Source organism: Alosa pseudoharengus, unplaced genomic scaffold, assembly GCF_046254945.1.
Source record: "Alosa pseudoharengus isolate Yale_2024_CS ecotype anadromous, Long Island Sound unplaced genomic scaffold, YU_APseudo_1.1 YU_APseudo_1.1_scf_15, whole genome shotgun sequence".
Lineage (NCBI taxonomy): Eukaryota > Metazoa > Chordata > Actinopteri > Clupeiformes > Clupeidae > Alosa > Alosa pseudoharengus.
In genome coordinates, this window is record NW_027468620.1 from 18,131,370 (window position 1) to 18,146,721 (window position 15,352).

General features: G+C 39.3%; 1 protein-coding gene across 1 annotated transcript; it reads left to right on the top strand.

Annotated features, from left to right (window-relative positions):
- Window positions 1-821: 821 nt before the first annotated feature.
- Window positions 822-8,576, top strand: LOC143124343 (rho-related GTP-binding protein RhoQ-like). The gene is made up of 5 exons (XM_076285777.1): window positions 822-1,201; window positions 1,469-1,527; window positions 6,083-6,247; window positions 6,523-6,618; window positions 7,454-8,576. The coding sequence occupies exons 1-5, from the start codon at window positions 997-999 to the stop codon at window positions 7,616-7,618; spliced, it is 690 nt and encodes a 229-aa protein (XP_076141892.1). The 5' UTR covers window positions 822-996; the 3' UTR covers window positions 7,619-8,576.
- The last annotated feature ends 6,776 nt before the right edge of the window (window positions 8,577-15,352 follow it).

Sequence of the window (15,352 nt, forward strand, 5' to 3'; positions counted from 1 at the left end):
CATATCATTAAACTAGTACCCAGTGGTGTAGATTACGTGATATGCAGGACTACGCAGTACCCACCTAAAAAGCATCACCATCTCACCACACACACATTCACATGTAACCCCAGCCAAGTCCAATATGAAGAATAGGTCTAAACCACAAACAGACATAGCAAAGACTGGCATGGCCAACAAAATCCAGTTATAAAGAAAACCAGTTACAAAGCAGCAAATATTACAGTAACTCCAACATACACAAACAAATCAGCATGTGCTACTGTGTTGGATGATCTGTTGCACCAATACCACCAATTCAAAATGTTCTCTGTTACTGTGACATGTTCGCCATCTAGTGTTGGTATGTTAGTGCTGTTTTTTATAGGCCTATTATCATTCAGTGTGAGGGTGGGACTCATAAATGTCATCCAATGTGTCTCAGAAGAGAAAGGGATTATTGCTAAACCTGCAACGGATGATGATATGTTGGAAAGACAGATAAAGTCTGTCACTGATTCTTTTTTCGCAGTCACAGTTATGTGCTATGAGGTGTCCTGCCATGATGTAATGGTTTAGTCATGTGACTCGACAGCAACTGTAATGTCAACATCTTTAAAATACACTCTCACTAGTAGACGGGTCACATGGCATTCAAACAAGACTATATTTTATATTTATTAAGAATCGCCCAACTCTGAGTATTTTCGATGACAGTAACATGGGTGCAAAACAGGTGCCTGTTGATAAGGCAGACTGTCAAACTGGCACGCGTTCACAAGTCCAAGGGCCCCGCCCCATTACAGCCAGCGGTGACAAGTGCAGCGTGACAAAGGGAAACACTGGCTGGTGTCACCATGACCATAGGACTGTCATCCTCCTTACTAGTGTCGCAACTGTCACATGTCGCATGATATAATATATTAATTTAACTGGTTTATTTAGTGCGCCAAGGGTAATGTTTATTAAGCCATAGCCTACTAGAGATGTCAAATTAGAATTTGCGGCTGGCGCACCATGACTCTCCACCGGAGTTCACCGACCAACTCTGGACTGGTGGCTGATGATGATTTCTCCAGTATAGCAAACGGGACGGCCGTTACTGCGCTTAAATGCGTGGTTGTCGGTGACGGCGCAGTAGGGAAAACCTGCTTGCTAATGAGTTATGCCAATGATGCGTTTCCCGAGGAATATGTGCCGACTGTTTTTGACCATTACGCAGGTAAGTTATATTCGGCTGTTGGGAAAGTGTATTCTTAATGTGTCAAATCTAAAACATTCTGTTTAGTTAGATCTTAATTACGTGAAGGTGGGAAACATTGCGCCATAACTGTTGTTAAAATTTGGCTTGGATTAAAGAGTGATTGATTGTATTCAATCGTTGGACACTTGTTGCTTTCGCTAACCGAATGATGAGTGCTTTCCCACTGGCTTGGGTGTTGTTCTTTGTCCTCACAGCCCTCTAACACTGTCTTTGTTAATTCTACAGTGAGTGTGAGCGTCGGAGGAAAACAGTATTTACTGGGCCTGTATGACACAGCTGGACAGGTAATGTTTGCCATCACCATGGATGTTTGTGACACTGACAATAAACCTATGTCAGCTTAGGCAAAACATTGTTGAATATTATGTGTACAAAAGTTATTGGAGAATAGCGTATTAGTACACTGAAGGTTGAAGGTCACTTCTGTGAAAATACAATCATGGAAGATACTACAGTTACAAGCTTAGCGTTACAAACTTAAAGTAAATGCACTTATATCAAGTCTTATGTCATTGTCATTTAAAATGTAATGCATTTTTTCCAATATTTTCCAATATCCAGTAGTGAGGATTTGGAAGTTGAAGCTGAGTGGATCAAGTGTGAGAATTGGAGAATATGTGTGGTGATTGAAACAGTACAAGCTCAGTTACCTATTTGGATCTTGGTCTGATTATGTTTGTCTGTCTTTCTCAGCTGCTGGTTTGTGTGTGTGTGTGTGTGTGTGTGTGTGTGTGTGTGTGTGTGTGTGTGTGTGTCAGTGTATGGCCTGATGGAATAGAGAAAGTCTGTGGTTCAGACACCACCAAAAAAGAATTCGTTTTAGAACCGTTTTAGTGCTACCTGACTGAATGTGTGTGTGTGTGTGTGTGTGTGTGTGTGTGTATGTGTGTGTGTCAAGGGGACTACTTCTTGACACACAGTATTGCCTCTATTCTGGACATAGTTTCCATGTCATGGGTACACTGATTGACACATGAATGGGCAGTCTCTCTCTCTCTCTTTTTTTCTGTGTGTGTGTGACATCATACAGGCAATGACTCATACCTGTCACACCAAAATTAAATTAATCTCAGCAGATGAGAGCATAGATTGGGAGTCTTGTTGAGCACCACTGCTTTGTCATCAGACATGAGTGCAGCAACTGCTAATGTTTTTAATGAAAGATGAGAAAAAATAATGGTGTTCATAATGGTTTTACTCATGGCATCTTTAAACAATCTAAAGACATCTGAGCTAAATAATCTTTCATTTGAGTTTAGCTTTACTGATTCAACAATGCAAGCTGACAATACATTTGTGTTTCTGACTTGTTTGTGAAGGTCTGTACAGACAGGCAGGCAGCCTCTCATTCCTCTCTCTAGTGGAAAGTGTACACAGAGGACCAGCTGGGTTATCTCTGCTGAGACACTGGCACAATAAGCAGTGATATGTTTCTCAGGTGCTGCAAACTTAAGCTGGATGTTTACTATAAACTGCTCAGATGTGTTGCTAAATGGGACATGTCTTATGCCCGGTGCATCGCAGCTCCAGGTGCACCATAATTACAGTGCATGAAAATGCACTGTACTGTTCTTCCTAGGCTTCTTATTACAGTGCATGAAAATGCACTGTACTGTTCTTCCTAGGCTTCTTCTTCTTCTTCTTCTAACGCATTTAATGCAGCTTCAACCGTTTAACGTAGAAACTTCATTCAAACTATGTTACGTAGGTCTTACTTACCTGGGCAATGTATTTTTCAACTTTGTAACTTTTATACATTTTAAACTATTAATTAAAAACTGTTCAAAATTTCCCCATAGACTTAACATGGGCTGATGACATCACAATAGAGCCGTTAAGCAATTAGAATCCTATGGCAGGTGTTCGGGCCACCTGCATCAACTGCCAGTCTCAGGCTTTAAGCATACAAACTGGCCCTATTAAGACTACACATCCTGTTCAACTGCTTAGTTAGTGCATAGTTACTGCATAGTTAGCATGCTAACATGTTAGCAAACTAGTTAGCATTGTTAACATAACTGCTAAAAATGATTAGCGAAGTTAGCTAAGTCACATGGTTAGCATAGTTAACATGCTAGTTAGCATAGTTAGCATAACTGCTAAAAATGATTAGTGAAGTTAGCTAAGTCACATGGTGAACATAGTTAGCATGCTAGCATGTTAGCATGTTAGTTAGCATAGTTAGCATAACTGTTAAAAATGATGATGAGTTAGCTAAGTCACATGGTTAGCATAATTAGCATGTTAGCATGCTAGTTAGCATAGTTAACATTTTAACATTGTTAGCATGCTAGTTAGCATAGTAACTTGGTTAACATTATTATCTTTGTTAACATAGTTAGCAGAACTGCTAGCAAACATTGGAGCCATTCCAACTGTTAGTTATCGTCAACTATCTGCCTAAATAATTTAACCATTTCAATTATCAACCTATTTAACTGTTCAGTCATTCCAACTATATTAAACCTTATCTACCAAGCAAATAATTTAACCATATGAACTCATATTTTTGCATTTTCATGCACTGTATTTCCTTCAGGAAATGCTTTTCTAGTTCTTATTCTTATTCTTCCGCTAACGCGTTTAATGCAGCTTCAACCGTTTAACGTAGAAACTTCATTCAAACTTTGTTACGTAGGTAAGAGTGCTATGTATTTTTCATCTTTGTAACTTTTATACTTTTTAAACTATTAATTAAAAACTACTCAAAATGTCCCCATTGACTTAACATTGGGCCTTTATGACATCACAGCAATTAGAATCCTATGGCAGGTGTTCAGGCCACCTGTCCCAACTGCCATTCTCAGGCTTTAAGCATACAAACTGGCCCTATTAAGACTACACACCCTATTCAACTGCTTCCTCTGCCAAAAACTGTTTCAAAATAAAAGTCCTCACTACAATATTTCACTGTTAAACAATTTAACCCTTTAAACTACTGAACTTTTTAACTGTTCAGCCATTGGAACTGTTACTTGTCATCAACTATGACTCCTACCCACTGTAGCTAGTTAGCATGGTTAGCATAGTTAGCATGTTAACATTGCTAACATTTTTAGCAAAACTGCTAAAAATGATTAGCTAAGTTAGCTAAGTAACATGGTTAACATAGTTAGCATGCTAACATGCTAGTTAGCATTTTTAGCAAAACTGCTAAGAATGATTAGCTAAGTTAGCTAAGTAACATGGTTAGCATAGTTAGCATGCTAACATGTTAACATGCTAGCTAGCATTTTTAGCAAAACTGCTAAAAATGATTAGCTAAGTTAGCTAAGTAACATGGTTAGCATAATTGGCATGTTAGCATGCTAGTTTACATAACTAATAAAAATGATTAGCTAGGTTAGCTAAGTCATATGGTTAGCATAGTTAACATTTTAACATTGTTAGCATGTTTGTTAACATAGTTAGCATAACTACTAGCAAACATTGGAGCCATTCCAACTGTTAGTTATCGTCAACTATCTGCCTAAATAATTTAACCATTTCAATTATCAACCTATTTAACTGTTCAGTCATTCCAACTATATTAAACCTTATCTACCAAGCAAATAATTTAACCATATGAACTCATATTTTTGCATTTTCATGCACTATATTTCCTTCAGGAAATGCTTTTCTAGTTATCTTTGCTAGCTTGTGGCCAATGCTGTCATCATTTTTCGGCCAGGTTGATAATGTGTTTTGTGAGTTGCCTGTGTTTTTTTTATTTGTTGTGTTTTTTTCTATTTGTTGTTCACTTTGCATTTCAGGACCACCATAGGGTTTATCTTTTAAAATTCTTTCAACTTTATGTAAACATTTATTTGAAAGTGTACTGAAATGAGAGCAGCTCGATTATGTATGTGTTTAGTATGTCAGTCAAACTATGTTTAAAATCTTGACGTTTGTATTGTAAATTTTCTCAGTCACATTGGTGCCTTTCTCGAATCATAATGCACATTTGCACAGCAGTTAGTACATTTCTCTAAACAATTAGTGCAAACTGCACCGCATAACCTGCAAAAGTGTGCACCTTGCTCAAAATGCTTAGTTAATGCCTCAAAAGCAAATATTTATGCTAACAAAACGGTCAGTGCAATCAAAATTACAAGTCATGATGCCATTGTTTATGTCAAGAGAGTCAAACTGTTTTGTCTTGTTGTCAATATGACAGATTACTCTGTAAGTATTTTCTAATGAACAATGTACAAGGCAGTACTATTTTCTATTTCAAAACTACAGTTATACATTATTGTGTGTGGAAGGGGTTGATTGCAAGACAGTACATTTGTTTCAAAGTTTTTTCTGTTGACAAGACATTGTGACAGTATGAAGTAAATAAAGGCTTTTACAGCATTGTGCAAATGGAAAATAGCCAATACAGTAAACACCCCTTGGTCAGAGTCAGAGCTGTGCACTGTACATCTTTCTATATATTCTGACGTTCCTGTCTGTCAGATCACATAGTATTTATGTATGCTAGACAGACTATGATAACTACTGTAGTTATGACATCTAGTTCAACACATTTGCATGTAATGGCACAAGCGATGAAATAGATTCAATGATATGCACAAGTGATAAGATGATATGAAGTTTGAACAAACAGTTTTGAGACTTACCATTCTGATCTGAGAAATGTGCCAAAGCAACTGAGAAAAACTGTAATAAATGAACATATTTCTACTTCTATCATATTAATGTATATTTGATATATGTTTCCTGCCTTCATTTGAATGTGATGAACAGCATACAGGTAGTAGTGCTATTCACTGCTTACTCTACAGGCTAAGACTACGTACTGTATCATCTGTATTAGGGCTAGCTCACGTAATCACAGTGCCCTCTGCTTCGCAGGAGGACTATGACCGCTTGCGTCCTCTGTCCTACCCTATGACGGATGTCTTCCTCATCTGCTTCTCTGTGGTGAATCCGGCCAGCTTCCACAACGCTCGGCTGGAGTGGGTACCAGAACTCGAGGAACATGCACCTGGGGTTCCCTTTCTTCTCATCGGAACACAGGTGACCCCCCCCCCCCCCAACAGTGTACAGATGTATTTAGAACTAATCTTACTATGGCTGAAACAAATGTTAATTACCGGCTCACATTGAATATTCAGCTCATATGTCTTTAAGGATATTCTTTAGTTAGTTATCCTCTTTGAGGATAATCTTTAGATAACAATCTTTCATCAAAATCAAATGCAAATGCAAGCAGTCACATAGACACTAATACTCTACAGTAATGCAGACAATCTTAGCATCGTAGACTGTATTCTCCCTGTCCCTTTGATCAGATTGACTTGCGTGATGATCCGAAGACCATCACCAGGCTGAACAGCATGAAGGAAAGAGCCATTACAGCAGAGCAGGGTCACAAGCTCGCCAGAGAGGTGCAGTAAAATCTTCTCTAACGGTACAGAGAGGTGCAGTAACATCTTCTCTAACTCTATAGGGTGCAGTAACATCTTCTCTAACTCTAGAGGTGCAGTAACACTATAGAGAGGTGCAGTAACATCTTATCTAACTCTAGAGGTGCAGTAACATCTTCTCTAACTCTAGAGGTGCAGTGACATCTTCTCTCAGTAACACTATAGAGAGGTGCAGTAACATCTTATCTAACTCTAGAGGTGCAGTAACATCTTCTCTAACTCTAGAGGTGCAGTGACATCTTCTCTCAGTAACACTATAGAGAGGTGCAGTAACATCTTCTCTAACTCTAGAGGTGCAGTAACATCTTCTCTAACTCTAGAGGTGCAGTGACATCTTCTCTCAGTAACACTATAGAGAGGTGCAGTAACATCTTCTCTCAGTAACACTATAGAGAGGTGCAGTAACATCTTCTCTAACTCTAGAGGTGCAGTAACATCTTCTCTAACGGTACAGAGAGGTGCAGTAACATCTTCTCTAACGGTACAGAGGTGCAGTAACATCTTCTCTCAGTAACACTACAGAGGTGCAGTAACATCTTCTCTAACTCTAGAGGTGCAGTAACATCTTCTCTAACCAAGGGAGAAGATTAAGAATGAAGTCAGGAATTATTAGGTGCACTGTGTAGTAGTATTCTGATTCCAAGTTTGGTGTAATTGACAAGGAATTACCACCAAACATTAGCACAACAACTTTGTACCCATACTGTATAATTAGTGTACAATCCTCCACACCACACACCACACCTTGCCATTCCATGCAAGTGCCATCATGTCCTCTTTTCTACTTGTCCTTCAGGTAGGGGCTCGTTGTTACTCTGAGTGCTCCGCACTGACCCAGCAGGGCCTGAAGGCTGTGTTCGATGAGGCCATCATCACTATCCTCACGCCGAAAAAGAGGAAGAGGAGGGCTCTGAGGAGATGGCTGTGGCCCGGCTGCCTTCACTGCTGCCCGATCACATGATCCGCGGGACACGAGAAGGAGCAGTGGACTACTGGAAGATGGACGATTAAAACTGAGCACTCCAACTCTGTCCACTGTCATGGCTGGTTTGGTATGAGGTCAAGAGCCTCATGGAAAAAAATTGTCGTCTGTCACATTTTTGTCATTGAAACAATAGGCTATAGCAAAATAGTGGAATAGAAGAGCCTGAAACTACATGCACAAGGAAAGCTTTGGTGGACTTATTAATGCAAATGAGAGACTGGAGGGGATAAGAGAAAGGCAGATACGATGGAGATCAGAACAGACTTTCAAATGAATGAAAGCACAAATTCTGGTAGCACATTTACACCAGAATGATTGCTCTGAAACACACTATGAATTTGTTGTTATTTATTTTCTAAGAGGTGTTCATATGAGATTAATGTTGCATACAGTAGTTGTCTGTCACTTTATATTATATTTTAACTGTGCCATTTACAAAATCCTCCATTTTGAGGAAAATAATTTTCACTTTCTGTTTTCTATGGGACATCAAACACCTCTTGGTCAAGCCTTTTTTGTCACTTATGGTCAAGCTGGATGCCACAGCTCTTAGACACAGTGATCTACTGATGCAATATTTCATATGTCAGCACTGTGCCCGTGACTGTGAGATCTGTTAAAAATGAACTGCTATTCTAAGAGCTCCCACACTACTTCTTAGGTTCTTTGATGGCATTAAGATATGGATTAGTTAAACAAAAACTTACAATACCTTTAACATCATGGCCATAACTTTTTGCATAATGTTATATTGCTGATATATTTCAAATAGTGTTACTGCTGCAGATATCCAGCATATGTCTAGCCTACCACTAGCAATTATATTCACCATCACAAAAAAAATATACTGAATTGCAAATACTCTACCTTATTCCCCCATTAATTTATAAAAAAATACAATGGACTTTCTCAATAAACAGTATTGTGTACTCTCGCTTGTACATGTGTTCCTGATCGTATATTTCCTTCGATAAATTTATGTGATTTTTAATTTCTCATTTCACTTTCATTTTCCTTTCCTGTTTTGTTCCTTCTTTTACTCCATCTTTTTCCTGAACCTTACCACAACGGTTCAGTAAGATCCCTTGCCTGAGCATAGCAGTGGTCCCTGCATCAAACTTTCAAGTTGAGTGAAAACAATTTTCACAGAGATATGAAAATACTATTCCCCTAATACATCACTGTCATGGTGACCTTATTGGCAGGCCTATAGATATTTTTTTTTTATTATGTTACAAACTGAAATGTTTTTTTTTTATTAAAAAAAACAACAACATATATATAAACATTTTGGAGCTGAGTTGTATCTTATCTTATGATTTGAGAGGAGCCATGCTTTGTTCCCACCATGAGTATGTGGTATTGAGAAAGCACAAGGTATCAGTGGTTCCATTTCACATGTTTCTTACTACAATTAATATTTCTGATTACTGCGGTTATCTGAAGAAGCTGTGACTTTGCAGTATTCTATCAGCATTGACACTGCAATGTTCATCACAACATCTCACAGTCAGCACATGCCTCAAGCAGTATAACACAATAATCTTGATGTTTCATGTAAACTTAAACTGTTAAGTTGTGTTTTCCGGCCATGAGTGAATTTTGTAAACTGGAGGAAAAATGTTGCATTGATTTAACAGATTTTGTTACATTTTGTTAATGTGCCACCACATAACACAAGACATGCCATATAGTAGATTAATTTATTAGTGATGTATAATGATTGAGCATTTCATAAATAATTGAGTGCAAGTGCAGAAAAGACCACTCCTAAAAAAATACATTAATTGATTTCACACAGATTACACATCTGACATTATATTATGTAATTTAGAGAAGTTAACAATTACTTAAAGGATAAATAAATTATGTGATTATTTTAAATTAAAATACACAATTCAGCAATCTAAAAGATAAATGGAAGAAAAAGTAGCATGAATACAAATTAATTAATACACAATAGAATTTAAAGTACGCTACTGCGCACATGCCCATATAGGTTCATGGTCAATGCAGCATCAGGAGCGATATGAGCAACACACACATCCTCAGGGCCAAGGAGTTCTGGTGAGACACATCTCCTCTATTAGTGGAAGGGTGAACTGGGAACAAAGCAATACACAATAGCACATTAACAACAACAAAAACAGAAAGTAGAACCAACAGCAACAGTGATGTAATGGTGTGTTGCTGCTTGAGAACCAGAGCCTAAAATAAGTGAACTGATGCTGTAATGTTTAAAATAAAATATAATGTTTAAAGTGTATAAATGTATATTGTTCTGAATTGGTCAGTGTGGACAGACCCTGCATTCTGTGTATCTTGATAAAATATGCTAATTTACTCGAATTCCTGTCGTGCTAACTAGCATCTAGAGCAGATTGGAACATATCATAGTATTGTAAAACAACAGTCCAGTTTAGCTGTGCAGATAAGGGAAAGTGGACAGATTGGGAGTCAGAGTTAAAACAGAGTACAAACATCTGAATAAAAATGTGTGAGTAGGAACATAAATGTATGGTCCATTCATTGGATCCTACCTGTTGTGGTGGCGGTGGTGGTGGTGGTGTTGGTGTTACTGGCATCGTTTGTAGCATTGGCCAAAGGTGTGGCAGTAACAGTGGCAACAGAGGCTTTCCCTCCCGTCAAACCAAGACCCAGCTTGTCGAGCTCCGACTGAAGCTGCTCAGTGATCCATGCCTGGATAATGGAGTTGTTCTCAAAGGTCTTCAGGTCGTTAATGTTGATTGAGCCGAGGAGTCCAAGAACTTCGCTCACTCTTAGATTCTGAAAATTTTGAGAGAAAAAAACAAAATAATAAATAATATATCATCAATATCATGTTTCAGGCATATTCTTGAAACAACAACAAAAATCAACTTGAGAATGGAAAAAGCATGTAATAATATTACTTTCTTGTATTAAGTCCTATCATGATTATAGGTTTGAGGCTACAGTAATAATGAATTGGATTGGGAAAAAATCATCTGAGGCTACAATAATAATGACTAATAAAAAATGACAATGCATATTCATGTATATTCATGTATATTCATGTCCATTGCTATTCTCTTGACATTCACTGTACAGATAGGTTGTTGAATTTTAGTGGTCTGTGTTCTCCCAGAGATTTGAAACAATGACACATTGCTCAGCCACAGAAGGGTTATTACTGATGTCAATCCAATCGGATACCATAAATCATGCTAATACACAGGCTGGTGTTTACCTTAATGACATCAAGATTGAGGGTAAGGAATGTGGTGATGTCCATGCTAACGTTCTCTGCTGCCAGGCTACGGATGTCAGCCAGGGGAGCACCGCCTGAGGGAGAGAGTCAATAAGTCTGTCCTTAGTGTCACATAACTATAATAACCATACTATTTATTCATATAGCACATGTAAATCACATACTATATGTGCTTTATATAATACAATGGTAACAAGGTTATGAGTTTGATACAGTGTAGCTTCTTTCTCTACTTTGGAGCCATGAGAGCTGATGAGCCTTGGTGTTGCTAGCACCTGGTTGACACTCTACACAGGCACACATGCTTACCCAGGTACTGGCTGATGAGTTGGTAATACGAGGTGGAGGCTCTGGTGCTCCTTTGCTGTCTAACTGAGATGAAGGAGACCTTGGCAGTGGTGTAGAGGGCAGTCTTCTGCTGGCCGGAGCAGGAGCTCAGGTCCACAGTCTCTGCGTCCCTGTAAAGGGAGAGAGAGATAGAGAGAGAGAAAGGGTACATTAAGGGCTACTTTGGGGCACTGGGTGGACTAGTGTTAAAATAGGGAGAAAAGCAGCAGGTGGGAGATTAGGGTCAGTGGTGAGGTACTATTTTAGGTGGGTGTTCTAGGAATAAAATGGTGACAGGAAGTGGGGATTCCATGCTTACATGTCACATTGTAACCCCTGAGTAGGAAAATGCAAATGTTTGAGGTTTGTAAGAGCTCTGGGTACAAATTCAAAAGGTAGTGTTGGAAATCCCAGTCACTTTCCTGTCACTCTACTGGGAGACATGCCCACTTCCTGAAGCTTCCTCCATCTGAGGATAATTACCAATCAACCTCACTAGTGTGTGTCTCTCTGTGCTGACTGCTTGCTCCTCTGCCTGCTGCATGGGTTTGCTGCGTCTATGACTTTGTACGTTTATTTAATAATTTGTAATTGACATTAATTTGATAACTGTTAAATGTTTCACTTGGTTAAAGATTTCCTTTGTGGTTATGTGAATGTACAGAACTTATTATTATAATGATCTGTATCAGTAAAGCTGGCTTTGTTTGATTGTAGATACCAGCAATATGCATCAATTGTAAACCAACATTGAGAAAGCAAACAACAAGGAATGAAGCAAATGGCAATAAAGATCAATTGTGAAGTAATTCCTGGACTCATTCCTGTGTTCTAATCGACACACCATTCTGGTAGCACTCATCCTGAACCAGCCAAACACCAGATATTTTACAGGTAGTAATGTAATTTTAGCAAGGGATATACGGTAGTAAACATCAGTGAGTTAAGTACTTTGCTAGCCTATTCACTCTGCCTTATCAAAAACACAAATATTCTGGTGGATCTTGCCATTTGTTGCAATTTGTTTGTGTCTTTGCAGTGATCTAATATCCAACAATTGGTGGATATCAGAAATAGTTTGTGGGGCAGCATACATTGGCCTTCAGGGATAATGTGTGCACTCACTTTAAGCTGGCTGATGTAATGTTACTCAGCACACTGGTGTCCAGACCGCAAAGATTGGAGCCAATGGTGTTGATCTCGTCGCTGCCAAGTGTGTTCTTGGCTGTGCTCAGGTACTTCATAATGACTGCTTTACTCTGAAAACCAACACAGGGTAGAGAAATAGTGAGTGTGTGTGAGAATAAGATGGTTGTGGGCCCTTTATGTTGCCTACCAAAAATATTTGAGGAGAAAAATTCCAAGACAAACCAGCCGTCTCATTCTCATATTCGTGACCTCTCAGACTCTGAGACAAAACAGTTCTTAAGAGGAAGTTAGTGATTGATTGTAGTTGTGAATACTAAAGATAGCATTGCATAAGCTAATAAAAATAAGCTTCAATGAGTCCAAAATAGGTACTAAAATATCTATAGAAATTATGGTTATAGGAACCACAATTGACCCCACCTTCCCACGCGAAAAAGGTGGAGTTCCTCAAAATGTTCATCTGATGTGAATCGACCATCTCTCCATTATCTTTTCCCTACTTCTTGACACTCACCATTGTGGTGTTCCACTCTCCATCGTCTGTGTTCATTAGTGCTGCCAGCGTGTCGATCAGGGTGATGTTCCACTTACTGATGTCCTCTGTGGTGGCCACACGGGCTGTGGAACCCAGGAGCTGGAGCTCTGAGTCCTTTAGGCCCTCTGGGTATGCCTGATAGAATGCAGCACAAGACAAATGGAATATAATAATTTGTGACATAGCTCAATGTACATGTAGGACATGAGAATATTAATGTTGGCATGTGTGTAGTCTATGCCTGATTTCATACTGCATATAAACATTTATGCCAGACGTATGTGTGGTGGAAAACCCACGCCAGCCGTCCACTAAAAGACCAATTAGCACTCTGGAGAAAACTCGACCCAAAGAAGACACGCCGAGACCAGAGAGCTGCCGTTGACCATGTGCAAAATCTGTAGATGAAGCTGCTGTGCTCCGACTTTTATGCTAGAAGCGGGGTCCATGGACCTCCTGTTTCCTATACATACTGTAACACGTCCAATCAGGATTTGGGGTTCGTCCCCTCAGCAGGTGACTGACTTTTTGGCTAACCAATTAGGGTTTTTAGAAGGAAACGGATTAATCATATTGCTGGAAAGGTCCGCCATCATTTCCATAAAATAACATATGACATCAGTTTAGCCTTATGTCATATGTGCTGATTATTCTGAATAAAGCGTCTATCATTTGTGCTGACTGTTCTGTATAAAGCGTCCTTGGGTTTTGGGTTAGGCTTGGGTCTGTGGACATTAGGTGCTGACCTAGGGGATTTTGTACTGGGCAAGTTCCAACAGGTGCTTACCTGAGTCAGGTTAACTAGCAATGGCTTCTGTTGCATAGTTGGTACATAGGCTTTTCTGGATAATTACTACATATGCCAAACATTTCTTGCCAGATTAGAAATTAGAAAGTGATTAGGGTTATTCAACTGGCTGCTACAATGTGAAACAAAGAATAATTGCTCTATTTCCAGAACTGTAAGTGACACTAATGGAGATACCTGGTTTAACTTGGCCAGGATAATGGTCTGGAAGTCTTCATCGTCCACCCTTTCAGTTACTGTGGCCAGGTTGTTCTTGAGGATGTCCAAGTCCAGACAGAGGTTGAACTGCGTTGCATCGTAACCGAATGGGAAGGACGGATCATTGACGGTCGACTCAGTGATGTTCCCAAGCACACATCCTGGAGTAAGAGTTAAAAAGTATTAGTAAAGCTATAGTGATGCTAAAGTAAGCTTCTACAAGTGGTTCCATGTCTTCTTCTTTTTTCATCTCATACTCTTATTCTACATTTATATTTTCACCAATTATTACATGGCTGGCATGTAATATGGAATATAAAATATAAATATATTTACATTTTGAATATAGATACACACATAAAGATGTATGTATTCTTGCAGCATATGATGAATTATGTATAAATTATGTGTGGACCAAGAGCCCTAAAATGGGATTTTCAGTATCACTTGGGCTTGACTTTTGACCCAATGACATTGAATACCAGTCCATCTGACCTTCTTAGTGATTAAGTGTTTGATGAAGATCCTTGTGTAAGATAAGTGAAAAACTCATTTTGAGTTGGAGATCTACTACCTCTTAGGCAATGAAATCACACCATCCGATTCAAAATGAGTTACCAGATCCAACTTGCAGCATTACATTCCAGACATGCATACCTTTCAGAGAAATATACTGAAAATTTGACCCCCTGAAGTGCTATTGGTGACTTCAGCTCATGCACTAAATGACAGGAGTGTAGAAGGATGTATTGTGTGGTAAGATGATGGAGTATGATTAAGTACTGTGCAGTGTGGGACAGTATGGTGGAGTATGATTAAGTGTGCAGTGTGGGACAGTATGATGGAGTATGATTAAGCATTGTGCAGTGTGGGACAGTATGGTGGAGTATGATTAAGTGTGCAGTGTGGGACAGTATGGTGGAGTATGATTAAGTATTGTGCAGTGTGGGACAGTATGGTGGAGTATGATTAAGTATTGTGCAGTGTGGGACAGTATGGTGGAGTATGATTAAGTATTGTGCAGTGTGGGACAGTATGGTGGAGTATGATTAAGTATTGTGCAGTGTGGGACAGTATGGTGGAGTATGATTAAGTATTGTGCAGTGTGGGACAGTATGGTGGAGCACAGTGATTGACGCAGCGATGTTTCCCGACCTGCTCCGCGTATGAACCGGCGTCTGAACTGGCTGTGGCACCGCCTGAAGAGCATCCGCAGTTTCCTCTTCTGGACCTTGTGGCTCCTCAGTGACGGCAGGAAGGACCTGAGGAACGCTCTTTTCTCCGACTGTCAGCAGATGAAGACACAATGCCAATGCGGGTTAACATTGGTGGTTTCATTAAGACACACATAGGTGAAGAATAAGGCTGAAAAGGAACGAGGAGGCTGCATAGAGCTTGCATGGCAACCATGTTGGGGAACCTCACCGTGCTGAAATTGTCCCA